Source organism: Haemorhous mexicanus, chromosome 21 (genome assembly GCF_027477595.1).
Source record: "Haemorhous mexicanus isolate bHaeMex1 chromosome 21, bHaeMex1.pri, whole genome shotgun sequence".
NCBI lineage: Eukaryota > Metazoa > Chordata > Aves > Passeriformes > Fringillidae > Haemorhous > Haemorhous mexicanus.
Window position 1 is genome coordinate 4,256,913 of NC_082361.1, and position 26,584 is coordinate 4,283,496.

The 26,584-nt window shown below is 52.9% G+C and overlaps 1 protein-coding gene across 2 annotated transcripts in view; it reads right to left on the bottom strand.

Moving 5' to 3' along the window:
* The window catches only part of NTNG2 (netrin G2), a 49,206-nt gene extending 22,945 nt beyond the window's left edge, over window positions 1-26,261 (bottom strand). Inside the window, exons 1-3 of one of the 2 annotated variants that reach the window (XM_059865206.1) lie at window positions 25,832-26,261; window positions 22,234-23,333; window positions 3,453-4,096 (exon numbers count right to left, since the gene is read on the bottom strand). In XM_059865206.1, the coding sequence (XP_059721189.1) occupies window positions 3,453-4,096; window positions 22,234-22,446 (857 nt within the window). In that variant the 5' untranslated portion in view covers window positions 22,447-23,333; window positions 25,832-26,261. The remainder of the gene's footprint in view (window positions 1-3,452; window positions 4,097-22,233; window positions 23,334-25,831) is intronic. The other variant, XM_059865205.1, reaches the window with a different exon arrangement.
* Window positions 26,262-26,584: the final 323 nt, after the last annotated feature.

Sequence of the window (26,584 nt, forward strand, 5' to 3'; positions counted from 1 at the left end):
CTCCTAACTGGATCCACATGTCCTGGCCATGGCACATTAACTTCAATTACAGCTTATTAATGTCTCCGTGATGGAGCGTGCCCTGCTGAGCACGGCACTGACTGACGTTCTGAAGGGGAGGAAATTACTCCAGAGAGACCCTGAGTGCCATGGAAGCAGAACCAGTGGCTCTCACCACAGCCCTGCCAGCCAGGGAAAGCTCATTCACCCGTGCCTGAGCTCACTGCTGCACCGAGGAGAAAATGAAGCAGTGAATAGAGAGATCTGTGGGGAAAAGTCCTTCCACTTCCCTTCCCCAGCCTGCCTGGCACACACACAGCACACAGACCGAGGGCTTGCTTGTGTCTATTCCTGTCCTGACTCTTCTGCATCTCCAGTTACTCTGCAGATCAATAGGGACAGGATGGGAGAAGAAAGAGGGGGAAAAAATAAGAAAGGAAAAAGATACCGAGAAGAAAGAGAGTAAAAATAAACTGTCAGCCATGAACAGAGAGATGGACCTGGCTGAGGCTGTGGGAGGAGGAGATGCAGAGGAGATCCTGAGGGAGCAGCCCACTGTCCCAATGCCAGGAATGAAGCAGTGACCCCCAGGATTCACCAGATCCTCTGGCCTACAGGACAAGAGAGGGCAGAAAACTCTTTCCCCTTGTCCCCATGTCCTTTGTGCTCTTTCTGCTTTTCCCAAAAGGTGGTGGTGAGGGGTTTTCCTTGGTGTGAAGATGGGGTATGAAGGATGGGGGCCAGGAGTACATGGACTGAGGGTTCTGAACCCACCAGGTAAGGCTGCAGCACAAGAAACCACCTGGGCTCGTGGTCTGCTCTGAGGGCAAAGTGTTTTCTCGTCCCCTGACCATGAACTCCAGCTGGAAATGAGCTGCCAAGAGCCTCATCACTCTGAGGGCACTGCCAAAATCCCAGGGTGGTACAGGGACACAGGCAATGCCAGACACAGAGGGCACACACTGCCCCACACTGTGGCCAGGCACAGCTCCTTCAGCCTCTGGGGCTGCTCACTGCTCCCCAGGTGGAATTTTCTGGCTGTGTTTTGCCCTTGACCCCTCATTTCTTCTCAATCATCTTCCCTCTTGTTTCCATGCCCCCTGTAGTGGATCCCTAACACCACCCCAGTTTATCCAGGCACTTTCCTGCTGTTCCTCCACCATGTCCTGGAAGAGGCAGTGTGTGTCCATCCCCATCCCTGCCCACCCTGCCTCCCCCCTTCCCTGCACAGCGCTCCTGTCAGGCTCACATTGATTTCTCCTCTCTTCCTCTCAATAACCCATCCCTTGTTGAGCCATACACTAGATTTAATTTGGTTCTAGTCCCTGCACTGTAACTGGCTTTGCTTACAGCTGGAATTAGATTGCTTTTCAGTGCAAAAACCTGCTTGCTGGGACTGGAACAATCACAGGAGCAGAGTTAATTCACAGGGAGCTTCTCCATCTTATACACCACTTATCCACAGCTCCTCAGCTGCTCACCTTCCCTGCCCTGCACCCATGGGGGCTGGAAAAGTCAGCAGAGGACAGCACTGACCTCTTCCCTGTCCAGGATGAGCATCTCTCTCTCCTGGGAACCAGCCCAGCAAGCTGGAGCAGCGCAAGCAGCATCTTACTGTAGCTCAGAACTCGGGAGTTTGGGCTGATAAAAGCAGATTTCAGAGTTTTCCCTGCTCCCAGGCGAGGAAAAGCCCTCTCCTCGCGGCGGCCCTGCAGGGTTTGCTCAGGGTGTGCCCAGGAGGATGCGGTCGGGCAGTTTTTGGGGAGCGGAGCCAGGAGCGGAGCCGGAGCCGCTGCGCTGCAGCAGCCGCGGGCAGGCGGCCACGCCGGCACCGCGCCAGCGCCGGGAGAGGCCGGCAGGGATCGGCCAACAAACCCCAACCTGTCTCGTCTTGGCCCCGGCTAAAAAGCAGCATTGCAGCTCGCACGGGGCGCTGGCAGCCCGGCCATCCCCGCCCCCAGCTGCCCTCGGGGGGGATGTGGAATTTTGGATGTCTCGTAGAGGTTGTGACTGCTCCAGCCCTGAGTGTGTTTGAAAGGGTTTTTCCTCCCCTTCCCTAGATGTCTCTTTGCACAGAATTTTTAGGGATTTTCTGTCTTGAACCAACCTCTCTTACTATTAAATGGTATTAAATTTGGCCAGTGAATTCCAAAGCTGATGGGGGGGCTGGGGAGGGGGGAGGAGGACAACTGAGAGCAAGGTGCTGGTTTGGGGACAATCCCACCAGCATGGCCTCAGGTCCAAAGTACTGAAGCAACAAATCCTGCCCAAGGCAGGCAGGAAAGGTAAATGGCTCAGAGGAGGAAGGTGTTCACGGGACACCAAGTGAATTTTAACTCTTTGAAGCATCAAGCGTCCCCAGGCTGCTGTGGGGGCAGTAACAAGTCCTTGGTTATCTCTGCTGATCTTAGAAGCCAAAGCTCATTGCACAAGTACTGACATCAAACATTGAGTCCCAATTTACCAGACACATGTGGAGGTGCTCTCCCACTCCTCTGCCCACATGCCTGAGCCCCCCAGGGCTCTCCCTGAGCAACCCCCACGGTGGGCACCCCAAAATGCCCCCAACCCAGCTGAGAGTCACAGCTGCTCATCCCAGACAGGCACCACACTATGAGAAATACCCTCAGCGCTGCCTCCTGCCTGCCCTGGCGGGAGGAAAGGGCTCTCCCATCCCTCACTGCAGCTTCCTTCCCCTTGGAGCCTGTTCAAAGCCAGCCTCGGTGGCACCTGCAAACATTTCTACTTGCAAGTCTCAGAAGCAAACTGTTTGGAACCGATACAAACGGCTCCTCTGTCGCTGTGGTGATGCTTGTTAGCACGGGGTGGGTGATGGGGAGATTTTTCCCCTCTCTCCTGTAAGTCTCTCACAAGCTGGATGGGAAATCAGCCATCTCGGCACTTTTCCACCTTACTTTGCTTTTTCGGCTGATGTCATAATGTAACATATGGCATCGTATAGAGAAATGAGAAACAAAACCCAGGAGAAACAAACCCCCTGCTGCTTCCTCTGCCCCAGATGTGTCAGGGGGTTTACCCTTTCCCCAAACTTCATCTGCCAGGGCTGGGGCTGCTCAGGGCATGCAGGACTGACTGGGGATGACCCACCCTGCTCGTACTGGCAGGGAGCTGGAGTTTGGTGGGGTGATCCTCATTCCACTCCCCACATCCACCAGCATCACCCCTGAGACATCTGGGCAAAGGCTGGCTGTGTTTGCACAGCTGGGACAGGGGATTGGAGGGAGCTCAGACCCTGAGAGTCCATCCAAGCCACGTCCCAGCTCCCCCAGCACCAGCTGCAGGAGGACACAGCCTTGGAGGTGCCCCTGCAAGGACACATCTGCTGCCCTGCCTGGGAGGAAGGGGTGTCAGAGGGAGAAATGGTTCTCTCTGGGTCGGCAGAAACGCTGATGGCTCAGTTTTCCAGCCCAGAGAAACGCAGCAGCCGTTACCTGCCGGTGACTTCGATGTTGGAGACGGCGTAGAAGTACTTGTACAAGTTCTCCCTCTGCACGTAGGTGCCGCCCAGGGCGGGCCTCAGCAGCCTCATGCGCAGGTCGGTGATGGTGAAGAAGTCCTTGAGCCCTTTGGCGCTCTCCAGCCGGGTGTACAGGTTGTCCATGTTCTTCAGGTCGGGGCCGGCGAAGATGGCGAAGCGGTCCCGCACCTCGAACCGCACGGTCTTCTCCTTCTTGGAGCCCGCCCAGCGGGAATACTCCTCGGTGCAGAGGACCCTGTTGGCACTGGTGGTGGAGAGGTCCCGGACCCTCCGTGCTGGCATGCTGAAGGCCTCCATGCAGTCGTCTGCATAATACTGGTACGGGTGCCAAGTCCTCCCGTTGTCCAGAGACTTCTCCAGCATCATGATGGTGGGGCGCCCGTACTCGAAGGTGATGACGATGTCGTCGGTGAGCTCGATGCTCTTGTTCCAGGACAGGGTGATGTTGGCCAGCAGCGGCTCCGGGTACCGGCGCCACGTCACGCTCTGCCAGTAGGTGGCCAGGCCCTCGTCCTCGCTGTCGAACATCAGCTTGGGCGGGTGCGCCAGGTCGGGGTTGGAGGCGTCGCACTCGTCGCTGCACAGGTACGGGTTCTCCTGGAACGACAACGGTCACTATTGGAATAGGTACCAATACAGCTGGACGGGGTGTGCCTGAGCTTGTCTGGCCCTTGCTGCTTGACCAAACAGTGGCACTGTGGTGTTTCACCCCAGAGACACCCTTGGCTGGCTGGGTGTGTGGTGTTTCACCCCACAGACACCTTTGGCTGGCTGGGTGTGTGGTGTTTCACCCCACAGACACCTTTGGCTGGCTGGGTGTGTGGTGTTTCACTCCACACTTTTGGCCATGGCTGTGTGGTGTTTCACCCCACAGACACCCTTGGCTGGCTGGGTGTGTGGTGTTTCACCCCACAGACACCCTTGGCTGGCTGGGTGCTGCAGCTGGGCACGTGGAGACAAGTCCAGGCTTGCAGGAGCTCTGGTGGCTGTGGGATGGAGCTTTCCCCCCTAACAGGGTCTGCTCCTCGGGTTTACCTCTGGAGGAGAAGCTTTAAGGCAATGGTGAAGGAAAGGAGTTGGTTCTGATGGAGGGTTTGGACCCAGAGCTTTATTCTGGCCCACAGCCTCTGAACCCAGCCCCAGCTCCAACAGAACTCCTGAACCGTGTGGTTTGCTCACCCTTTTACCCCTGGGAGAGGGGAGGAGGGAAGGAACACAGGGACCACCAACCAGGTACAGAAGGAGAGGTCTCAAGGGACAAAGGACACCTGGATGGCCCAATGCCCCCCCAGGGGTAGAGGGCATCTTTTGAATTCTGCCAATCACTCAATGCCCTTCTGGAATGCCAGGATTGACAGACAGTGTTCAGCAGGGGTCAGGGTGTGGAAAGGAGGGATGATTGACACACCTGGGGAAAGAAATCTTCAGGGAGAAACCCGGGGTATCTGAGGCAAACCATGACATCACACCACAACGGGTCACCTGAGAGGAAAGCAAAGCCTGGCACGGCGTGGGCATCGTGGGCACATGGGCCCTGGGTTGGCTGCTTAGGTCAAGCCTTAACTGCTGGGCTGGGCTGGAGGGTGCTGGGGCTCTGGAGGATGCTGGTTCTGAGGGAATTTAAGGCAGAAAGATGTGGCTTTGCCTCAGCTCTAAGAACGGCTGAGCTGTTTCCTCTGAAAGGCCCTTTGGGAAAGGGCTTTTCAATTTGGCACGGGGCAGTTTTCATAGAAAGCTCCTTGCCTGAGATGGTCTCTGGGAAACCTGGGTTAAGCTTGGCTGATTTACAAGCCTACAGAAAGCTGTGCTCATCCCTGCAGCCTTGGAGGAGCTGAATGGCTGCAATCCCCCAAGCACACCCCTGCCTCTCACAGCTCCTGATGCTGACAAAGCTGGGACACACCATCCCCCCAGTGCCTCTGAGCACAGATAGAGGAGGGAAACCCAATTTCTCCAGCTCCAAGCTGGGACAGAACTGAGCAGTAGCAGAGAGGGCAGAGATTTGTGCTTCTGCCCAGAGGGAATGGGGTGGGAAGGATGGCTCATCCCACCCAGGTGACAATGTCCTCTGCCTCCAGGCCTGAGCAGTGGGAGAGAGCATCCAGCCATCCCATTTTGCCCACAAGTGCACAGCCAGGCTGGTGTGTTTTGCAGGGACAAAAGATCTCTTTAACCTCCACATGCCCACGTGCTGAGCTGCTCTGGGACACAGTGTCAAGGTCACACACCACATGTTGAGGTTTTGGGGGTGGACAGCTGTGCCAATGCATTTATTGCTCACCCATATGTTTGTCAAAGCCCAGCATCACTGCCCTGCAGCCTCTGCCTCCAGGAGTGAGCACCTGGGTCACCCCTGCCCTGGGGATTGTGTAGGGCTGTGTTCTGCTGGGTACAGACCACAAAAAACTCTGCAACACGCTGCAAATCCGTTTTTTTTTGCACATGAAGCATCTCTTTGCTGTCACTTTGCCTCCCTCTCAGAATCAAAATCCAAAGGACTGGGGAGGGAGAGGGATTGGTATGACAGCGGGCTCTGCTGCTGTGGGACCCTGCTCAGGAAGGCAGAGGCACCTGGCAGAGGAGGAGGAGGTGATAAAGCAGCTGGAGCTGCTCAGAGCTGCTGGCTGGAGGTGAGGAGCCTGCTGGAGGTGAGGTCTGGCTCTCCTGAGCACAGCAGCTTTCAAGGTAAGGCTGAGCTGGGTGCTGTACTTTGGTTTGTGGGTGCTCTGTGCACGGTTGGGAGCCATGGGAAGGTGCTATGGGTGGGATCAGCATGTTCCTGCCTGGCCCTGGGGATTTCCTGCAGTGCCAGGGCTGTGCCAGGGTGTGGGCAGCTGATACTGGTACCTGGAGGCTCCACAGAGTGAGCTGCAGGGCTGGATCTGAGCAGGCTGGGTGTGTCTGGCTGCTGCAGGTGTGGGCAGAGGCTGCTCCTGTGTCCATGGCTGGCTTTGACCTAGGGATCTGCTGGAGTCTGAGAGCTGTGAGCTGCTTTTGGGGTGCCCTGGGCACAGCCAGGCACAGCAGAGGAGGGGATCTGGCTGGTACCAGAGGATGCTCTCAGCTACAAAGTGGGGCTGTGCTTTGAACGTGGAAACCTCTGGATGACACAAAGTGCTTCAGAAAATCTGGGCTTTGCCACCTCCTGCCAGGCAACCAAAAGTCTTGGAAACTACTTAGAGCTTCTCCACTCCATGTGTGTAAAATGGGCCTTTGGTGCCTCCTCAGAGCCCAGAGATGTGCACTGAAGGCAAGCAGCTGTTTGCAAAGTCAGGGGAGGCCACAGCACCCAGGAGCCCTGAGAAACTCCTGAGGACACAAATATTCCGTGTCTGGAGCAGCATGTGAGCAGCACAGTGTAAATAAGGCAGGAGGCTGCTCTGTCAGCACGGGGGAAAACCAGGCATGAGTGGCTGATGTGTAGGTGAGAGCCAGGCTCCTGTGCAGGGGAGGCAGCCCTGGGGACACAGGGGACTCCTGTCAGCACAGCACACCTTGTGTCTGTGTTGGTGTGCACGAGGCTGCCAGGGAAAGCAGCACATGAGAAAACAGGTCAAAAACTCAAACTGTTTTCAGCCCAGTCTTGCTCTGACACACCCCTGCCTGGCAGTGAAGCTGCAAAAGCCGTGCTGGGGTTTGTTCCTCCTGCCACAGCCTCAGCCTGGGCCACGTGTGGCTTTTGCCACCTCTGTGTGTGCTGGAAGGAAGGGCTGGCACTGGAGCTGCTGAGTGCCCACCCTGCAGCAGGGAAGTTACTCACAAGCAAGTGCTTGGGTTGGTGTTTTAAAAGCAAATAGCTGGATTATTTATTTATCTATTTATTTATTTATTTATTTATTTATTTTGTTTGTTTGTTTGTTTGTTTGCAGCTGTGATAACTGAACAAGGGAGATCAGTGGAGTGCTCAGGCTTGCTTGGGGTGGGTGAGGTTAAGAAGTGAGGGCACCCCACAACCCCCTCGAAGAGGGGGAGATGCCAGCTGGGCTGTGCTGGGGCTCTGAGCCACGCTGGGGGGCCCTCTCCTGCCATAACAAGCTGTTCTGGAGCAGGGATTAACAAACCCTGAGATATTGACATATTTAATATGCTCTCCTGACTCGTCACGTTCAGAGGAATTGTTTACCTCTGCTAATGAGACACAGCTTCCTGCTGGGGGATGGAGCTGCCTCTCAGCTCAGCTTTACAGTGGTGGCTGAGGGAAAAGGCAGAAAAATCCCCCTCAGCTGAAGTGCTGGGGGCTCTGAGTGTGTTTCCTGTGCTGAGGCAACATATTGTGTTGCAGTATGGTCCTCCTGTCAATGTGGCCATACAGATGGCTTCATATGACAGCCCTGAAAAGACCATCCCCGAGGTCCATTTCTGCCACTTGTCTGAAGGAGGGTGCAGCAGGTGGAGGATTGGCTTGGGATGGCAGCAGAAAACTCCCTGACAAACCTGCCCTGCTGCTCTGCCTGAGCAGAGTCTGGGTCTCAGAGCTGTCCTGGCAAGGGAGCCCTTTCCATGAGCCTTCCTGTCCTTGTGTGCAGCAGGCACAGCCCTCGAGCTGGTCTGAGATGAATCTCACTGGGTGTTTGCCCCTTGAGCTGGTGTGAGATGAATCTCACTGGGTATTGGCCCCTTGGGCTGGTCTGAGATGAATCTCACTGGGTATTTGCCCTTTGAGTTGGTGTGAGATGAATTTCACTGGGTATTTGCCCCTTGAGCTGGTCTGAGATGAATTTCACTGGGTATTTGCTCCTTGAGCTGGTCTGAGATGAATCTCACTGGGAATTTGCCCCTTGAGCTGGTCTGAGATGAATCTCACTGGGTATTTGCCCCTTGGGCTGGTGTGAGATGAATCTCACTGGGTATTGGCCCCTTGGGCTGGTGTGAGATGAACCTCACTGGGTATTGGCCCCTTGAGCTGGTCTGAGATGAATCTCACTGGGTATTTGCTCCTTGAGCTGGTGTGAGATGAATCTCACTGGGTATTTGCCCCTTGAGCATGGCCAGAGTGGCCACCTCCAGGGCTGTGGATGATGCTCCTGTCTCCCAAAGCTTTCTTTGGAGTGGCCAAATTAAACAAATAAAGGGCTCTGTGGTGGAACCACACTAAGGGAACATTACCCAGACAAAGGGCTGCCAGGATGGGAGGCAGAACAGATTTCCCTGGAGCAGTGAGGGGAGCAGCTGAGTTGGATCAAGCATAATCCCCCTCCTCATGTCCTGTCTGGAGGAACAGGGCTGGCCCTGGGAGGGTCCTGGCAGGTCAGGAGCAGGGAGCAGAGGAGTGAAAGCCCTGCCATGTGCTCATCCCAGGGAATGGAGGTGCACAATCCCTGCTGGCTCCCGTGTATCCCAACCTGGGAGCCTGCTCAGCTCAGCAGGCAGCACCCCCAAAGATCTCCTGAACCACCCTGATGCTCTGGGGAGGCAAATGGCTCAAGAGGTGCATGGTTGTAACAGGGCAAACACAAAAATAACCTGCAAGTGACAAGGTGGGGGAGAGCCTCAAAAGCCACGGGGTGAGTCACACCACTACAGCTTCCTCTGCTAAAATGAAGTGTTCCTTTTTGGGGTTAGGTTTATTGAGTTGTCCTTCCTCTGTGGGATGCTCGATGCCTTTTCTGCTGGGGGGGTGGTTTGGAGTCAGCCAGGAGGGCAGGGGGGAGCGGAAACAGATGGCCACATTTTGGCTGCTCCCCTGGTCCTGGTAAGATCAGATATAGCACTATTGAAACAATTCCAGGTATTATTTTTGAATCTGGTTTCCTCCTCCAAGCTCTGTGTCCTCCAAAGAATCTGTCCAAAGTCTTGAGATATTTAAGTCTTCAATCTAAAAGTCAGGATGCATTAGCCAGGCAAACTTGGTCTCAGTGAGCTTAAAATAAACCAGTTCACTTTGAGTCTCACGCTATTAAATCAGTCGTGAGTGTCCTCAGAGCAACTAAACATTGCAGATTTCAGCCTCTCCAGCTCTTCTGGTTGGGCACTTTTTGGGGTTTGTGCAGCCTTGCTTAGCCCCAGCTCAGTCCAAAAGGGCAGATCTCCAGGGGACAAACTGTGAGAGCCTCGCTGAGGACACGGTGTCCTAAAAAGTGGCATCATGGTAAGGCTGTGCCTCTGTGAGCCAAAGCACAGAATGGTTTGGGTTGGAAGGGACCTTTAAAGGTCATCTGGTCCAACCCCCTGCCATGGACAAGGACACCTTCTGCTAGCTCAGGCTGCTCAAAGCCCCCTCCAGCCTGACCTCGAATGTTTCCACAGATGAGACATCCATCACCTTTGTGGTTTTACCATACCAGCATTTTATCACACTCTTCATAAAAGTTTTCTTCCCTACAGCTAGTCTGAATCTGCTCTCTTTTAGTTTAAAGCCATTCTCCCCTGTCCTAACACTACAATTCATAATCAAGAGCCTTCCCCATCTTTCCTCTCCAGATCCTGGGGCTCTCAATCCTCCTTGTAGGGCTGCTCCCCGTGCTTCATCCCCAGCCTGGGGTGACACTGGGGGTTGCCCTGCTCCAGGTGCACTCAGGAGGGTCCCATGAGCTGGAATTGTGTCCCTGCCCTGGTGCCTGCTGACCCAGCCCTTGGGTTTTGCCCTCTCTTGGTGCCTGGAGTCAGTTCTGGGCAGAAATGCTGCAAAAGGGACTTTCTGAAGGTGACAGCAGAGACTTGCTCCTTGAGGAGGATTTCTTAAGAAACAAGATATTGGTCTGACAAAGCAGGATGACAGGAATCCAGGATGCTGCAGAGAAGCTGCTCCCCACCTTGCTGGGAAGGGGGGAATGGGGGAAACCAGCCACAACCAAAGGCCTCAGTTTACAAAGCCCAGATGGTTTTAGGGCTCTTAATGAGAGCAAAAGTTCCTTTTTTTTTTCCTTTTTGTTTGTTTTTTTTTTCCTAGCAGATAATACCATTTTTAAGCCTCATAGCATAAAATTATATATTTTTGTAGGTGCAATTTCTTGATTAATCATTAGGCTGTTGAATATTTTAATCAAACTAGACATCTGTTGTGAATGGTGAAAGCTGCACAGAATTAAGACTGCAGCTTTTAGATCTCCATGCCAAAGGGAAGCTGGAAAGCAGTTGCAACCACTGGCTGCACAGTGAAGAAAAAAAAAAATATAATATTAATAATAATATTAAAGGGGAAAAAAACCCAATAAGATTTGAGCAAGGAAAAATGAGTAGATGTGAGAGTTTGTATGCTCAGCCAAGGATGCTCAACCACAGCTCATACCTGGTGTGATTTGTTTAATGGTGTCTTGAGAACTGTCCTGGACTTCCTTTGCTTTTGGGGATCTCTTCTGCTTGATGGAATTGTGTTTAAGCCAAGGCCTCTGCCAAAACCTAGAGCACCCTGGGACTACTTGTTTTTAATTACAGTCTCCTAATAAGAGTAATGACAAGGTCTCATCAACTTGGATGAGTTTTGGAAAACAAAATTTTGTATTTTTTTAATTGGGGGGGGGGGGGGGGGTTGGAAATCCTTGGTGCATTATAGGAAGATTTTTATTAAAGGGGGAAAAGTTAAAAGTGTTTCTTCAGCACCAAGATCAGTGCTGTAGTGTAGGTTTCTCTTGGGTACTTTCTTCTGGAGTGCTTTTTCCCCCTCTAAGAACTGGCTCTCAAACCCAACCAGAGACCTCTCAGACCTTGGGTGTCTCCAGGCTCTCCTGCAAGATCTGGCACTAATTGGGACTGGGAACTGTTTGATAGACCCCCAAAGAGTCTGCAGAGCCAGGAAAAGCAGGTGACAGCACAGGAACCTCCTTCCCTCCTTCCTGGGACTGCTTGTGATGAAGGAAACCTTGGTCTGAACCTCCACCTCCCCCAATTCCCTCTGCAGCCCCCACCACATCCAGCTGTGATGCTTAAGGAGCTCTCAGGAGCATTCCAAGGCCCTTCTGCTTCCCTCAGGATACCCAAGGCCCTTCTGCTCCCCTTGGGACACCCAAGGCCCTTCTGCTCCCCTCAGGACACCTACAACTCTGCCTTTGAATTTCTGCTCAAGGGCAGCAGATGAGGTTCACAAAGTCCCCGCGTTTCCTCGCGCTGCAACTGAGTCCTGAAATTGGTATCACATTTCCTCCAAATCCTGCAAAAAACAAAGGGATCAGCAAAATCTCCATGTGCACCTGATCCCTCCTGCCCTGCTAATGTCCCTGCTGTGGAGTGGTGCCACTGCAGGTGTCCTGCAGCCTCCCTTTCCCTGTCACAGGGAGGGCTGGTGGCCACGGGACATGGGGGTCCCCAAGCTGCAGAGGGGACCACGGCCAGCCCACTCCATGCCTGCCTGTCCTGTGGATGTTCTGGAACACATTCCTCCCAAAGGTTTATTTTCCCCTCTCCCTTCCCCACTCTGGATGCACTGGCTCCACAGGCTGTGGGGTGGAGCTGAGATGACCTTCCCAACATTTCCTTTCCTGATTTACACCTGGCTGAGTGCCCCCAGCTCATGCTGAGATTGAGCTGTGGGGCTTCACTTCCCTTCCATCCCCTGCCCTGGCTTTCCTCACTGCCAGGGCTCCACAGGGATCTCCACTGCCCTGCTGGGTTTGCTCTGGTGTGGGTCAGCACAGGGAAATCACCCCCTGAGCAGGGAAGGTGCCTGAGCCAGCTCCAGTGCCAACCACCCTCAACCTCCCCAGTGACACAGAGTTCAACCTATTTTCTGCAACACAAATTTCTGACAAGGGCCACCCTGAGTGATGTGTGTTTTGGGAGACTTCCTTGGCTTTTCTTCCAATAATCACTCCAGGACGTGATGCTGCTTCCCAAACAGAATTGCATTCACCCAGGAGAAAACACAGGCTCATCCTAATGACATTTCAGGGTGTTTTCACTCTTGCTGCTCCTGATCTGAGGGTTCAACTGCTCTGTCTGGATTTATGACAAGACAAGGTGATTTTATGATCAAAAATAACGTTTGTGAGTAATTAAATCTCATGCTTTAGGGCATAAACCGTAACCTGCCAGTGGCCAGGGTGGGACTCTTAGAGAGCTGGAAATACTCTCTGACAATTAATTTTCCCTCTGTTCATGGGCTGGGAGGGATCAGAGGGGTGAAACAACCATAATTAATTTACAGCGATTATTTCCAACAGCTGGCAAGTGGCATAACTCACTGCAGAGAGGGCTGGGAGCACAGAGAGGGATCAGGAGAAACACAAGGCCCCTCTTATGCCAGAGAGCCCCACAAATCCCCTTCCCTGGGAGCCCAGGTGAAGGTCTCTGCCCTCCTCTGAGGGACATGGGATCTGCCTGGCCAGGTCCAGTCTTTTTGCACTGATTCCCCTGTCCCCCAAATGGGCTTTGGGCTGTGACTGGAACCTGGAGAACATCTCAGGAGCAGCTTTGGGATGCTGTGACTGGAACCTGGAGAACATCTCAGGAGCAGCTTTGGGATGCCTGTCAGTGTGCAGGGAGAGGTCCCTAATGGGGCCTCAGCATTGGACTGTGGAGACTCTGGGGAGCCTTTCTTCAAGATGCTACATTTTCTGCTTTTTTTGTTGTTGTTTTAAAAATACCTCTTTGGTCAAGCTTTATATTTTAGCTAAGACAGGAGCTGTCTCAAAAGGTAGAAGATGCAGTTTTCCCATGGGCTGCCTGAGCAGCTGCAGCCCAAGAACCACCTGGGAATGCTCCAGCAAAGCACATCCTCCAGGCATCACTCTCCTCTTCCCAGTGCCCCTCCAAAGGGGCATTTTGAGGTGGCCCATGTGGGTTGGAAGGTTCTGGCAAGGCACCTGGGCATGGGTGAGGGGTTATTTTGCAGCTTCACCTCTGCAGGGGAAGGGATGGGATGGGATAGGATTTGAAGCTCAGGGAGGGCTGGTGGTGTGTTTTGCTCACCCATGTGTCCTTCCCCTGCCCCCTCCCTCCCCCAGCCATCTGCAAGGGGCTCTTATTAAGGCAGAGACAGCAAAAGGGGAGAAAACCGTCCTCGCTAACAAGCTGTTTGCTGTTTATGAGCAGGTAAAGGCAGAGCTGGGATGAATTATTAATAGGGTGGAAATGGGGTCCCTCCACAGATCTGCTGCTAATTCTGGCTCAGCCGAATGTCACACCCTCCATCTCCTCCCCGAACGTGGTTTGGGGATTGATTGCTCCTCCACTTCCTTCCCCTTCCTGCCGGATCCGAGGCTGCCCGAGCACAAGGTCACCCCTGGCCGGGGCGTTAGGACAGGCTTTGCCTGGTGGGGCTTTGGGAGAGCGTGAGTCAGCAGAAGCAGCCCTGCTGGCTCTGGGTGAGACACCAGGACGCACTCAGCGAGACATTTTGCTGTTCTGCCTCTTCCCTTTGGCCTGAAGCAGATCCTCATTCACCGAGCAGCGCCGCTCGCTCAAGGCTCTCGGGCTCCCTTGGGCCCGTCTCTCCGCCAGAGAAGAGATTCCAGCCCTGCTCGTGGCTGCTCTTCCCCTTCCCCCTCCAGCCTGCTCTGAATTCCAGAAGCATCTCGTTCGTATTTCATCCAGGCTCAGCACTGTGCCCTTCTCTCCACCAGCCCTGGGGAGACATCTCTGTGCCAGACAGGGTGGGCTGCTGGCAGGGCAATGGCCTGTCTCCAGATGGGAAAATTGAGGCAGGGAGGGATTTCAGGAGCAGGTCTGGGCTTCACAAGGCATTGTGGGCTTCACCTTTCTGATGACTGAATGTCCCCAGGCACCTACAGCAGGGCAAAGTAGAGGCTGCCTCACCCAACCTTGATGTGAGGCTCAAGGAAATCTCTGCTCTCATCCCACGCTGTGTCTGAAACTCTCCCTGTGCTCTGGCAGCACCTCATGAAAAGGGTCTGAACTGGTCTCTGCACTGTAAATGACACAACCTCGGCAAAAGGGTGACATCCAGGCAGGAAGAATCCTCTCCTCAAAGGGAGGATGCCAAGGGAGATGCAGCTTGTCCCACACAAGGGCTGACCCAAGTCACCTGTCCACCCTGGCAAGGCAGCTCCTGCACCGACACAAATCCCCTCACGCCCACTCTGGCTGAGCCAGAAACAGAAAATCTGGTTACACGAGGAATTTCAACCTCCAGCCTGAACCCAGCCCAGCCCAGGGCTGACCTGTCCAAGCAGGGTTCCAAGCATGGTGGGCAGAGTGGCCTGGAAGCAGCCCCTCCATTTCCATCCTCCAGGGATGGCCTGGGAGCAGCTCTGCTGCTGCTGCTGGATGCTCTGCCCAGCACCCTGTCCCGAGAGGCGTCTGCAGCTGGTTTGGGGGCGGCACAAGGGTTAACCCTGCCCGGAAAATTCCACTCCTAAGCAGATAATCTCATCTGTGCTGGGTGTACACACACATCACCCGCAGCAGCCTGGCCCCCCGTGGAATCGTTTTTGAGCAGCTCTTTCTTTGTGAAGTGCTAATCCCCCGGTGAGCTGCTCTAACCCCATCTCTCCTGCCGCCCTGGGCTCACCTCCGCCCCCACCTCCCTGCCAGGCTGCACCCCTCAACCTCCCCCTTGGGCAGTGGGGGCTGTGAGGTGACCTAGAGCCTGGGATCAGATGAACCAGACATCCCTCAGCTGGCAGCCACGGGCACACGTTCAAAAAGCAGCAGATTAATCCCATTGACTGCTTTTTAGCTTGTCTCCAAACTCAGACTTTCTGTGCCGGGGACTTGCAAGCTTTGCTCTTCCCAGGGCACTTCCCTGAAGCTTGTTTACAAATTAAGCTGCTTGGATTCCACCCCATCCCTTCCCTGCCAGATTATTAAGCCCCTGCATCTTGCCACAGAGATGTATTTGTGTCCGCAGCCCCGAGCAGCAGGAGCACAGCAGCAGTGACCTGTGTGCAGGGCTGCGGGTGCATTATTGATTCAGGACTAAGAAATTGCTTAGGAAGTAGGAAAAGTGTCCTGCTCTCTAAAAGCTTGTGCGCCTTGTAAGCTCAATACATGCAGCCTTTGCAGAGAGGCTCGCTACGCCGCTATTAATAATTTATTCTGTAAGAGAGGCCCTGATAGTTTGAATGGGGGAGGGCAGGATGCAGAGCCCGGGGGTGGGAAAGGGGAGGGAGTGGAGGCTCTGCTGTGCTGCTCAAATGGAGGTGCAGATGTTGCCCAGAGCCTGTGTGGAGGGGGCACAGCTGGGTGAGGGGTACCCCTGCACCCACGGCAGCCCTGATCAGGGCTCCTGTGTCTGTCAGCTGCATCCAGCACTCTGCCTTGCCTGCTGTGGGAAAAGCATTTGGCTGCTTTGTGCTCTCTGTCAGGGGAACAATTCAGCAGGTGCCTGTCAGAGGTTTGGATTGAGTTGTGTCAGCCCAAAACACGTCCTGGCTGTCCCTGAGACCCTGACAGTGACCCTCTCCTCAGACAGGGCTCCCCAAACCTGACTGGCAGCACTACAGAGCTGAGGCAGCTGACTCAGCCAGCAGATGGGGAGTTACAAACCCTTTGGCTGGAGTAGAACCCAGTTGAATCTGTGCTAATTCTCCCTTTGGGACATGGCAGTGCCAAGGCAGGACTGGACACGGTGGTGGCAGCATCCCTGTGGAGCTCAGCACGGGCAGCAGTGACCCCACTGCTCTGGGGTGTGCAGCACCTTGGCTGGAGTGCTGGCACCGTGCTGGAGCTGCTCCATGAGGCTCCTGAGAGGCTCCTGCATGGCTGGGGATGAGACCCAGCCCGGTGACTCTGCAGCACTGAGCTCCTGGGCCAGCAGCCGCCCTGTGGCTGTCCCTGCCCGGGGACAGCTGAGCAATGCAGAAATCCTCCCCTGAGCCAAGAGGCAGAGGTTCCCTAAGCCTGGCTGCAGGTGGCACTGAGCAGATGTGCAGAGGCACCAGTGCCAAACGGGGCAGGGCAGTGGAGCAGGGCAGGAGCGGGGTCAGGGCTGCAATTGCCCCTCTGGGAGTGCTGGTGGCCCTGCCTGGAAGAGGGGGGACAAGTGGGAACCTCATGGGACATGTCTGAGGCTGCAGGGGATGGCTCATCTACCTGGGGTGAAGGCTTCAAGTCCAAATTGCTGTTTGCCAGGGCTTTGCAGGCAGTAGCTTCTCCCCAAAGACATCTCCAGAATGGTCACCCAGCAGTGCTGTGTGGTTTGGGCAGGAAAAAGCCTCTTTGGGGTTTTCCAACACAGAAACCTGTGCTCTGTGTTGAACTGCCTGAGAAACTGGGTCAGCCAAAGCTCCACGGCTCAAAAGGCTGATGGAAAAAGGGTGGTTTGGGATCTGAAACTAAGATCTGAAACTTAGAACTGGACTTTCACTTGGGGAAACCACAGTGTGGTAGGACAGCACATCTTCCCACTCAGGCAGGATTTTCTGTAGGGAGAAATCCTTTTAAAGTTTATTGGAAAATCATATCTATGCTATAGAATACAATGCAGATTTTAAAATAAATGAATAGGGAGGATTTGGCTTCAAAAGTTGCCTATGGAAAGTTGTGGTAGCTGGAGCTGCTGTATGAGCATAAGGGCTGCTGTAAGAACTGCTCTCCCAGCTCTGGCCACACTTGCCAGCAAGTCTTCAGTCCATTCTCTCCTGTTTTTCCCATCTGGACACTGTTCCCTATGAAGAGCAAAGCTTTTCTTAAAAGTAGTTAAGTCTTCCTGAATACTTCAAGGTAGGGGAAAACCTTCTTGCTCACTGTACCAATTAAATCTACTTGACAGCTTCATTTTTATCACTGCATCTTTTCCATCAGCAGTTGGAAATGATCCTTGTTAGGGGAGTAGCATCCCACTTTACAACAAGATGAATCCCGAACTGGGCATTTAAGGAAGTTGTTACAGGCTGTTGAGGGAAAATCCAGTTTGCTCAGCACTCTCTAATTTGAAGCTGAATTGTATTCTTTCATTTTTCTGTGAAGCCTTTCCTTTTAAGACACCAAGATCCTGCTGCACTCTGAAGTAGCCTCAGTGGCAGGAGAAGAGCAGTGTGTAATTTGCTGAGCAGCTAATAATGTACAACCCAAGGGTCTGGCCCCAAGGGCAAGGAGCCACTGATCCTGACTTCAAACAGTGTCCTCTGCAGCAGCCCTGATGCTGAGGAGTGATTAAGGGTGGGAACAGAACCAAAAGGCTCCAGCTCCTTCTGCCACACTCAAAAGCAGTGCCACGACGGGTGCAAGGGGTGGACTGGGAGATCTTCCTCAGGGTGGAAATGGCAGCAAGTTGTCTTTTCCAGGCTTTCCTCACAGGAAAGGGGAGCATTTTCCAGGTGTTAATTTAAGGGACAGGAGGGGCTGTTAGCACTTTGCAGCTGGGAAAAGAAAGTCACTTCTTTCCTACAACCCTGCCAGGGGTGTACAGGTGATCTGACAGCACAGAGTGAATTTCTTGTGCTGCTGAATTCTGGCATAAAGGCAAAGTGATCATTCCCAGGGCCATATGGGTTCCACAATGAAGGGCAAAGGGGAGTTCCATCTCCCTCTGCCACAACCAAGGATGGGTTTGCCTCCATCAGTGGGTAGTGCTGATTTATGCAAGGAGGAGGGAGAATATCTGCTTTTCTTGGAAAGGATTTTCCATTGGACTTGTATACAGGCTCTGCTTAGCCCCAGGGATGTCCTTGAACCCTAGGGCAGTGAATACCTCGTGCTTTGCCCCCTGGTTCTACTCAAAACAAGGCAGTGGGCTGGGAAAGGGCTGTGGGTCTCTGCTCAGGGTACCAGAAGGGATGAATCCATCCTTTAACCACCAGAACATGCTGCATCTTTAAGAATGCTTTTGGAAGAGCATTGCTGAAGCAATTCTTTTTCCCTTCTTACTTAAACAACTTTGGCTTTTCCCGTCTTATTTTAAAAACTTTTGGCTTTTAATCATCCCTAAACTCACAATCCCTTATTTGCACCTAAACAGGTGTACAAAGATACAGATGGGAAGAGTTGTATGAGATGGGCTAAAAATGCAGGGAAAAGGATTTCTCAGCCCAAAGGTTTGTCTGCTTTTTCCAATTTTAGCACCCAATCCACAGGAGAAACAGTCCTTTAGTGCAAGCCTTATAACCACATGTCATTCAGAAAAGTTTAGCTAAGAATTAAACTAAACATCCAATTTGGCTGCATGTGTAATGAATAAATAAAGCCTTTTCCTTTCATGTACCCGTGCCAAAGTCAACAAGCTCTATTAGCTGATGAAACAATGCTGACGCCAAATAAAAATACCCCTGACCCATCAATATGGGCTGAGAGCTCAGCCCTGCATCAGAGAGTGTTGTCAGAACAAGAAATACTGTCTTGACACTTCTGGGGGGAGAAAAAACTCCCATTCCTGCAGCAAGGGGGGTCCCCTGTGCTCTCACTGGGATGTCAAGGAGCAGCAAAACCATCCCATAATGACCGTCTGGTATGGACACCTCTCCTTGTTTCTGCTGGAATGATCTGGAAACCCTTTGAGCTGCAAGGAGCTGGGGCTGGGTTTGGTGTTTGCTTGCTCCCCACTGCACACCCTGTGTGTGAATTCCCCACAAAACCTGAGGAATTTTTATCCCGTGTGCAAAACGCTGACGCTTGGAAGTGGAACTCCCCAAGGTCCCTGCTCAAAGAAGTGTTTCAGCATCTCAGAGCTTCTCAACACCTGGGAGCAGCCTGCCAGCTGGGCCACCCTCCTCCTCCTCCTGCCCACGAGGGTGGGAAGGGGAAGGAACATGAGATCTCCCCTCTGCCCCATGGGGATGAGCAGCTTGGCCATGTCCCAGCTGGGCCTGCCCTGCACACCCCTCTCCTTTGGAATCCACATTCAGCTGCTCTGTGCCGTGTCCTGCCTGTGATCTTTGAAGTCTCACCCCTCCCTCGCCATCCTTGGTTTAAAAGATCTGTTCCCTATTAGTTTTCAGTCACACTTTCAGTTTCATTCAGGCTTTTATTTACTTATCCATCTGTCTTCCTGCTCCCACCACTCCCCCTGCCCTGCCAGGAGGCAAAGAACAATTCATTTTTCAGGTGACCCTGCCAGGAAGGCATTGCCACGAATAGGAACAGGTTCAGAAACTGTGGAAAAAGCAAAACCCTTGACTTTAACAAGCAGCAAAACGCTTCCCAATCAGAAGGAAGCAACCAGATGTGACAAGAATTGCTATAAAACACAGAGGACAGTCCTCCAAATAATTCCTGCCATCTCTTGAAGCCTCCTCGTGCAGAAGTCTTGTGAGCAGTGCTGGAGCTGTGGCAGGGCAGTGAGCGATCCCGTGGGCTGTGCAGGGCACACTCGCTGTCTGACAAGGTCCTGACTGTCACCAGGACTCTGTGCCTGGCCTGCCCCGCACGGGGACATGGTGCAGCTCATCCCTGTCTGGCTGCCTTGAGCACGGAGGGGTGTTTGTGTGTCTTTAGTTTTGATTGCAGCTGTCTGAGCAGGGCAGGAGCCCCGCTGGGCTGCGCTTAATTCTGAGTAACGCGAGTTTAACCGCACGGACAGTCCCCTGCTGTTTTGAAAGACACCTAAGAAAGCAATACAGTCACCGTAAGAACTTCTCTGCTGGAAAGCCAGGCTCCTATGAGAACCCACCTGTTACAAGGAAATAATTAAAAACCTGAAGAGAAAGGATAGCAGGACACCAAAAGGCACCTGAGCAGGCTGGCAGCGAGGAGCTGCCCTGGGTTTGTGTGAGCTGCTGGCCCTCCCCTCTCCGGGCTGTAACGATCCGTGGGCAGAGACATCGATTTCTGCCCAGCACTTCCTTAGTGCAGGGGCAGCAGAGCTCGGCTCACATCCCCTGCGGGCTCTGCTCCCTCCCCCTGCACGTCGATAGGTGTCAAGTCACCCCCCAGCACCGGCGATGGAAGGGCCATTTCTTGCTGAGTCCACTTTCCACTGACCAGAAGGGGATGCTCAGCAGTAAGTGGCCACGTGTCACTCTCGGTGACAGAGGCAGTGAAAATTTACCTTGATGGCCTCCCAGCCCACACTACTCCAGTCCTAAGGATGGAGTGGAGCCTGGATCTCTCCTGCAGCCACCCCCTGCTCTGTGCACTGGGTGCTGGGTGGGCTCCTTGCTCCCCTCAGCCTGGCTGCTCCTCCTCTGCTTCGTTTTTATAACTCTTTAGAGCTCTGGAGAGAACAGCACTGGTGTAAGATGGGGGAGAAAGGGCCGTGAATACAGTGGTATGTCACAAACTCATCCCAAAAAATCTAAAAAATACCTTGTGGTTTATTATTCCTGTTCTTAGCTTGATTCTTCACCAGGGAATTGCTCAGGGACAGTGCTGTGAGTGCTGGTTTCTGTTTTGGGAGGCGAGAGCCAGGCCAGGCTGGGGTGAGGCAGGGACAGGGAGGCAAATCCATGTTTTGCATTTGTGTAGCTCTCATTCACGGCTGTACACGGTGTTTGCAAGTGTTACAGCACATGGCAGGCGTACGCTACAAGGAAATACTGCCGGTGCCCAGAATAGCAAGATTTCAGCTCAGTATTGACTGAATCAAGAGATGCAGGGAGCTGATTGCAGTTTGTGTCTTTTGCTTCCTTGGAGGTCAGTGGAGCTGAAGTCTGGAGCATCCTTAACCAGAGAGGGTTTGCAAAGAGCTGCAGTGAGTGTAGTGGGAAGCAATCCGGTGTTGTCCTTTTAATCCTCCTGCAGTCAGTCAGATAAATGGAAATACAGACTGACCCATCAATAGTTAACGGTTTTATTTGCAACCTTGGACTTAATCTTTCTTTTCAAATGATCTTTTAAAAAGAAAAGCTGCTACTTATCTGGAATTAGTGGAAACGTCTTCCCTGGTACTAATGAGAGCCCTTAGGCTGGAGGGAACTGGGTAACTCCTGGCAGCATGTTCTGATGATCATAAATGTTTGGCACCCCTTGGTGTCACAGGAGCATTTTTCTCTTGGATTTTCAAGAGGTGCCCTGACTGGCTGGGCCCAGAGTGGCAAACTGAGGCATGGGGTAGCACTGCCAATAGAAAATGGGACTCCCTGCACTGATTTAAAGGGAGAACTCTCCTTCTCATTATAATAAAAGAATAATATACTCTTTTAGAAGACACTCCTTGCCCAGTGCTCAGCCCAGTGGAAACCCTGCCAGCATGGGCTGGCTTGGTGTCTGTCCCTTAAATGTGCGCCTGGACCACTCCTGGGGGACCCTTGGGAGGGGGCATTACTGTTTTGCTCTTTGCTTTGACCCCTGAACTCTTTAACAATGTAAAGCCTTGTGAATTATAAATCAAATGTTCCTGCTGAGCTTTGTGGTGCACGGAATGAAATGCAATGATTAATATTTAAGAGAAAATAAGTTAAAGATTTTAACTACAAGGGCAAATGTCTATCCACAGAGCCCTTTCATGTGGAGGCTAGAAGAGAGGGAGAACCACATTTTCAGGGGTTTAGTGAAGTTTGTGGTTGTCAGACCAACCACCAGAGCTGTGGGTGTGCAGGGGCCAAACTCCCCTGCCCTGCCCTTCATGCTGCCTCAAACTGAGACCATCTGCCCACATCCTATAAAATCCCAGCAGTGCTGGAGCAGCCCTTTGGGATGGGACTGGCAAGCACACCCCACACTTTAGCAAGTAGAGGAGCAGCTCAGGCTGTGTGCTTGCAGGGGCAGAGCTTTTCCAAAACCCACACCTCACCCAGGACTTGCTCAGCCCTCCCTGGCTCCTCCTCACCCTCCCTTCAGCATGCCAGCCCCATCCCTGCTGGCAGGGTGTCCTCTCCCTGCTCTGCACATTGACAGCTCCAGGCAGTGGCCACCGTGGCCACCCTGACCCAGGACATCCTCCCAGTGGCACCTGGGCTGGACACTGCCTTCAGCCACCAGCAGAGCCTGTTCTAAGCCAGCAAATAAGGGGAGCAAACACTTACATGGGTGCAGAACCTCTCCGGAGGGTCCCCACAAGTGATTCCTGCCGGGTCCACCCGCACGGTCACGTAATCCTTCATCCGCATGGCCTTGGGCTGGCACGCATAGAACTCCCATGAAGGGCCATCGTCCGTGGTCACCCAGGACTTGCAAATGTCATACTGTCCCATGGCCAGGGGGACGCAGTGCACGAGGAGAGCAGCCAGGTAGAGCATGGCAGCTGCGGCCAAGCGCGGGGTCCCTGGGCGAGGGCAGTGCCGGGAGTCCCGAGGAAGGCGGCGGCTGGGCTAGGGGGGGCTCTCGGGATCAGCATGGAAACTCCTCATCTAAAAGTGCTCCACTCGAAGGAGATCCAGGCAGGAACAGGGATGATCCCACTCTGCACGCTGTATCTGGACGTGGAAAGTTCCTCTTGGCACGGAAGCCAACTTTGCAATTCACTTGATTGGGAAAGTTTTGGCCAGAGCTGCTGATCAGTGGTCAAAAGTCTTCCTTAACCTCATTTTTTCCCCCTTTTTATTGTACGAAAGGTCTTCCAAATCAGCATGAAAATATCTAGAGGTGACTCCAGTCAATCAATACAAAGATCAAGTTCTGAGTTGCTGATGAAATTTGATAGGAGTAAATTGGAGAGGCCGTGAGATGGTGCTGGATCAGGTTTTCCTCAGCCTTCTGGTCTGCTCCAACTGCGTCGCTGTGGAAAGTGCCCTAAACTGTGTCTGCCTTAATTATTGGGGTGTTAGAACATTAGCACATAAAATAAATAGAGCATCTGGCCATCAGTACAACTCTGACAAGAGAGACAGCTTGGAGCTGAAATTCCTTGTTCCCAAAGGACAGTTGTGTCAGCGTGAGCAGGTCGGTGCCCAGATCCCTGGTGGTCCCAGCAGGTGCTGGTTGGTCACTGGGGTGACTGGGGCAGGGCTGTCCTTGGCTTCTCCTGCTGTGTCCTGTGGTGGTGGCAAGGATTCCTGTCCAATTCTGCTTTTTGGCAACAGAGCACCAAGATCCCAAAGCCTTCAGCTGCAATCCATGGGGCTACCTGGGATCTCCTCTCTCTTTCATGGTCAGGGCAAAGGCAGAGCTCATCAGCAGGAGGGACCTGCAAGAAATTGGAAGACAGATTAGGTGGGAGCAAGAGGAAGAACAGGGGTCCCTCAGGAGGCAGAGCCCTCAGCTGGGCTTGCCAAGCCACCAGACAGGTTTTTGTAACAGGGAGATATACAACTTTAATAAAAAGCAATCCATAGTAAGATGCTTATGGCTTTTCTGCTGTCTGGGAGAAGGGAAGGAGCGCTGCCCAATTTAAGGTATCTGCTTTGTAACAGCAGCTGGGCAACAGGAGCTCTAATGGGTCTTCAAATAATATCAAGAAGCAGCTATGGGTCATTAGGAGATGGGGAATATGCAGACAGAGAAGGGACAGACAGACAAATTGATAGTCCTAAAAAGATAAGCAAATAAATAAGACAGCTGGGGAGACAGATACATTGTCCAGCATCCCCACATATGATTTATCTGAACAATAACATTTAATAAAAAACAATTTAAAGTCCTAATAACATTTAGGTTCACCTAATACAAAGAGCAATGACCTTCCCAGTATTCATTTCAGGTTAGAACAACATTTCTGCAATTTTGTTGTCTTTCCAGTAGAGCTATAAAAATTGTAAGTAATTACAAAACAAAATGACAAAGAACCGAAGCGGGGAGGGGGAAAAAGTCAAACCCTCTCTCAGTATTAGATTCAGGAGGGCGATCTTGCCCAAGAAGGTGGGAGGCACATACCCAGAACATAAATTTACCTTTGGATAATTCCTTTTCTATTTCTTTCCCCAACTTTTCTTTCACAATTGAGGCGTATCTGCTTCAACAGCATGCTTAGCATTTCCTTTCTCATGGAGCTCAGTTACTAAAGCTCAGAAACTCCAGGTTAACAGATGCATTGATCCATGTTCAGGGGCTTCACACTGCTCTGCTACCATCTCCCTTTCCCCCCTTTTTGCTTGAAAGATTGCTGATTGAGATGAATGAGTTCAGAAAAGAGAAGCTGTCTCTCATGTTTCATTGCCAGCTCTCAACGAAGAGCCTGTTATAGCTACGTTGGACCTGAATAAACTCCCAGAAAAAGAATAGACTGGCTGCTATTTTTATATTATGAGTAAATGTAGTAAAAATAATAAGCCAGTGTGACACAGTGTTTATAAGTCCTACTTACATCAGAGCTGTCTTTTCAGTTATAACAAGTCAGTTCCTAATTATTACATCAAACTGGTCACTGCCAAGTGCCTGATAACAGTGAGAGTGAGAGACTCTGGTATTGTGCAGAAAACAAGCAGGGTAGTTTTAATGAGGACTCCAGTGCTGTTAAGTTTATGGCTCTATTTTCACAGCCTCAACAATTATATCTTGCACTTGAATGGCTGTCAGGGAAAAACCCAGGTAGAAAGGATCTATAATATCTATTAGTGTCTTGTTATGCTGGCTAAATGTCACAGATTCCCAGGGAAGTGAAAATTTGCTGGAAAAAATGTATTTATTGTCAGTCCATCAGCCAGGCAAGCGGGTTTGGGGTGAAGTGTGTGGCTCAACACCCACTTAGCCAGTCCAGTCCCTTTGCAGAAATAGTTGGAGCTTTGCTCTGGAATGAGCCAACATACTGCAAACGGGGCAGAGAGGCTCCCCAAATTAAAGGTTTCACCCTGCTTGATTTGGTTTAGTTCTTAGAAAATAAATCTTCACCTGATATTATTAAGAAACTGCAGTTCATGGGAACAAATAGAATCAATGCTCTTTGTTCTCTTTGAAGAGTACTCAGCACTCACTGGGGACTGATAGCTGGAGTATTAAAAACACAAAATTAGATTGTGTCTTGACTTGGCTGGCTCCAGGTTTTTTTCTTATTATTGGATTAACACCCTATTGAAATAAAGGGACAACGCTGAGCAACAACTGAGCTGCTCTCGGATTAAGAGCAGAAAGTAAACTCAATGAAGGAGTTTTTAATTTTCTCTCAGAAGTGTTGCTCTCCCCATGAACTCTCCGCTCTCCCCCCGCGCTCAGGGAGCGGGAGTTGTTCTCCTCTCTCCCTCGCTGCCCATCCCTTCCCCGCGCCCTGGACAGCGAGGTTGGGGACACCGCGGGGGGACGGGAGCCCGAACCCCGCGATAGCGCTGCGCGGCTCCCAGCAGAAAACCTGGAAATCCCACTCGCATCCCGCCGCTCTCCCTGATGGATTCGCGGTTCCCGGCAAAACCCGATGCCGCTCCCGCTCCGCCCCATCCTCCCCGGGTTCTTTGAGACTAAAGGACTTTGGGGGGCTGCACGGACCGGGGAGGGAATCGGCGGGGCGCGGGGAGCCGGCGCCCTGGGCTGGGGGAGCCCCCCGGCTTCCCAAACTCCGAAGTGGGAAAATAAACCCCATCCCGCGGCGGGGAGACGGGGATGTTCCGGGGAGGGGGACAGAGAGCGGGACACCCCAGGAAAGCGTGGGAACAACTCGGGGGGACACGCAGCGTTCGGGGCTGGGGCAGATGCCGGCGCTGCCCGCCCCCCCTCCGCCCCCGCTTTCCCCCCATCCCCGGCGCTGCGGGTCCTTACCGGGAGGGAGCTCTGCGGCGCGGGGCTCCCGGCGGAGCAGCGAACTTCGGGGCCGGGGGAACCCCCAAAACACACCCCCCAGCCCTGCCCTGCCCTGCCCTGCCCAGCCCTGCCCTGCCCAGCGCGGCGGGCAGGCGCTGCGCCGCCGGCCCCCAAGGGCAGATGGCCGGGGGAGCTTTGTGCAATCCCGGCTCCCCTCGCAAGTTAATGCCGAGGCTGAAATCCCTTTTGCTCTCACTTTCAATCACAATCGGAGCTTTTATCTCCGTGCCTGATCCCGGCTGCGTAACTTCCTCTGTGCAGCTTTAGCACACACCATCCCACCGGCGGCAATGGGCTTCTTAAAGGTGCAGGAGGAAATGCAGGGGTGGGGGGAGGAGGAGGAGGGAGGGAAAACCACCCGAGGAAGAGGAGGCTGCGAGCGGGAGCCTTCAGCCCCGGCGGCCCCGCGGCTCCCGGTGCAGCATCCGCGCCGTCCCGCTGCCCCCGGCTGGATAACGGCAGCCGGGAATGCCGCTCCTCGGGGCTTCTCTTTTATTTTTTTCCTTTAAGAGCTTAAAAAAAAAAAAAATAAAATCATGAGCTCATGTTTGCTCGAGAGAGAGAGAAAAAAAAAAAATCTCCAGTCACGAGGGTTTCCCCACACGTGTAAGTCCTCGCTTGGTGTGCCCTGAATATTTTGGGGAGGCTTCTGCTGGTGAAGATGCTGTAAATGAGGCTGCGTGCGTGTGTGTTGGGGGAAGAGGGGGTGGT